We start from the raw sequence: 2,902 nt of genomic DNA on the forward strand, positions 1-2,902 counted from the left end.
ATGGGAAATCTACACATGAAATAGGAGAAAGACTTTTTAGAAATAGGATATATCAAAAACGTATATCTCTCAAATTCAAGATCGCTGCTGGGTGGCCATCTTGTTTCTTGGGTCAGTCTCAAAATGAAACATGCACAACAACTGATCAAGGGAAACCTAGATATGAAATATGAGAAAGATCTGCTCAGTACTTCCTGAGTCATATCAATAAGATTTGTTCAATTCTTGGATGACAGCCGATACTAATAGCCAACCATGGATAGATGGTGGACTAAGAAATAGAGTTAATTACAAAAAATAGAGGTAATCACCAAAATCTCTCAAATGACTACTAAACTGACAGAAACCTAAAAAAGGTCAATTTGAAATATAGTGAAGGGGACACAACTCCTGATTGTCATACATACTCAGTCAGGGGATACAACTCCTGGTTGTCATACATACTCAGTCAAGGGACACAACTCCTGGTTATCATACATACTCAGTCAAGGGGCACAACTCCTGATTGTCATACATACTCAGTCAAGGGGCACAACTCCTGATTGTCATACATACTCAGTCAGGGGACACAACTCCTGATTGTCATACATACTCTGTCAGGGGTCTCAACTCCTGGTTGTCAAACATCCTCAGTCAGGAGACTCAACTCCTGGTTGTCCTACACACTCAGTCAGGGGACACAACTCCTGGTTGTCATACATACTCAGTCAGGGGACACAACTCCTGGTTGTCATACACATATAATGTACTCAGTCAGGGGACTCAACTCCTGGTTGTCATACACACATAATGTACTCAGTCAGGGGACAACTCCTGGTTGTCCTACACACTCAGTCAGGGGACACAACTCCTGGTTGTCCTACACACTCAGTCAGGAGACACAACTCCTGGTTGTCATATACACATAATGTACTCAGTCAGGGGACTCAACTCCTGGTTGTCATACATACATACTCAGTATGTATGACAACTCCTGGCAGTTCATACATAGTCAATTAGAGACTTAACTTTGGGTTGTTTGTACATAGTTACATACTGAATATGAACTAAGGTGCTACAGTACTTACGTGTGGTGACGCTACTCTGAGATGAGCCTTGGATTCTACCAGATATGATAGTAGACACCTTAAAAGTGTACGTTGCGTTCGGTTTGGTGTTGTTGTACTGGTACACACGTTGATCAGCTGAGACATGAACATATTCAGCTGTCTCCTGGACTGAGACGTAATATTTTTGAATTCCCCGCCCTGTGGTGGGAGGTTCCCAGGTAAGCCTGATGGTACCATCAGCCACGTACACAGCTGTGACATTGGTCGGTGGATGGGATTGTGCTGAAAAACAAAATACATGAAATACTGTAATGGCCAATATTACTGTCCAAATATACAGCATAACAAAATCACTTCTACTAGCTGTCTACAAAAATCTAAAGGGACGTTCCTGTTATTTTATACAACAATCAAAATGGCCAGTAGCTGTAGGTGATATTCTTTGTTCCTGTGTTCCATTACTTTTCAGTTTTTTTGTCTCTCCATTATTTGGAGAAACACATTCAGACTGTCTTTTCTAATGCTTTTCAGACAGTATAAAACAGTCTGTATATATACCTCCATTAGGATCCAGTGTTATATGGGATTTTACCGTCTATATTACTTCTTTGACCCATACTTGTACAGTTTTGGATCTCCGATTCACTACACCTTGATGTGATCTCTGAGTGAATTCTTTAAAAAAGATTTTCAACAATTTTGCACTTTAGAGCAGTTCAGTTATTGATTTTTTGTGTAAATATTTATGGATCAATTTAAAGTGTGAAAAAAAAGTTTGATAAAGGTGACAATGCAATATTTGTGATTAAATGTCAATAATATATATACGAGTAATACACAATCTTTTACTTTTTCTAGAAATGAATACTTCACATGAAATATTTGAAACTGAATTTTGAAATGTTTATTTCAAATATCTTTATCCATATATTTGAGATATATATGACCGTATATTAAAAATATTAATGCTTGTATATAAGAAATATTAATACCTGTATATGTGAAATATCTTTATCTATACATTTGAGATATTTATACCCATATATTTGAAATATTTATACCTGCATATAAGAAATATTCATACCTGTATATGAAAAACATTCATACCTGTATAAAAAAAATATTCATACCTATATATTTGAAATATATTTACCTGTACAAAGTCAAACATGCAAAACTGTGGACCATGGGCAACCTTCATATTAGGTCTAGAAATTAATTTTGAATACCACTGATCAATTTGGGTAGTAGTGTCCAATTTTTACTAGTCCATGTGGATATTCCATAAACCAATATTTTTCAACAAGATATTAAGCAATATCAAATTTTGACTGGTTTTCTAGCACTAACAACATTGTTTAAAGATGGACGATGGAAGTGGACAAAGGGGGATTTGATCACGGGATGGTGGGCTAAGATATACCAACCCAAATAAATATTGTATCCACAAAGTCTCTGACAAATAAATTCATGATAAATAGAAACTTCTGTCTTCAGGGTTATTTACTTTGATGATGCAACATCCTTGAAATATATTTAGAAAGCAAAAAAGTTCTGCCTACGGAGGAAGGAAAATGTGTGGCAGGAGGTCCGACTCCCTCTACATTCCACTATTGTGTAGTACTGTGTGGCAGGAGGTCCGACTCCCTCTACATTCCACTATTGTGTAGTGCTGTGTGGCAGGAGGTTCGACTCCCTCTACATTCAACTATTGTGTAGTACTGTGTGGCAGGAGGTTCGACTCCCTCTACATTCCACTATTGTGTAGTGCTGTGTGGCAGGAGGTCCGACTCCCTCTACATTCCACTATTGTGTAGTGCTGTGTGGCAGGAGGTTCGACTCCCTCTACATTC

The 2,902-nt window shown here is 37.7% G+C and overlaps 1 protein-coding gene across 1 annotated transcript in view; it reads right to left on the bottom strand.

Annotated features, from left to right (window-relative positions):
* Nucleotides 1-393: 393 nt before the first annotated feature.
* The window catches only part of LOC110451482, a 4,631-nt gene continuing 2,122 nt past the window's right edge, over nucleotides 394-2,902 (bottom strand). The window contains exon 2 of the mRNA XM_021499520.1: nucleotides 394-1,331. Coding sequence (XP_021355195.1) covers nucleotides 982-1,331 — 350 coding nt within the window. The 3' untranslated portion in view covers nucleotides 394-981. The remainder of the gene's footprint in view (nucleotides 1,332-2,902) is intronic.

The sequence above is a fragment of the Mizuhopecten yessoensis genome, unplaced genomic scaffold (assembly GCF_002113885.1).
Source record: "Mizuhopecten yessoensis strain PY_sf001 unplaced genomic scaffold, ASM211388v2 scaffold6069, whole genome shotgun sequence".
Taxonomy (NCBI): domain Eukaryota; kingdom Metazoa; phylum Mollusca; class Bivalvia; order Pectinida; family Pectinidae; genus Mizuhopecten; species Mizuhopecten yessoensis.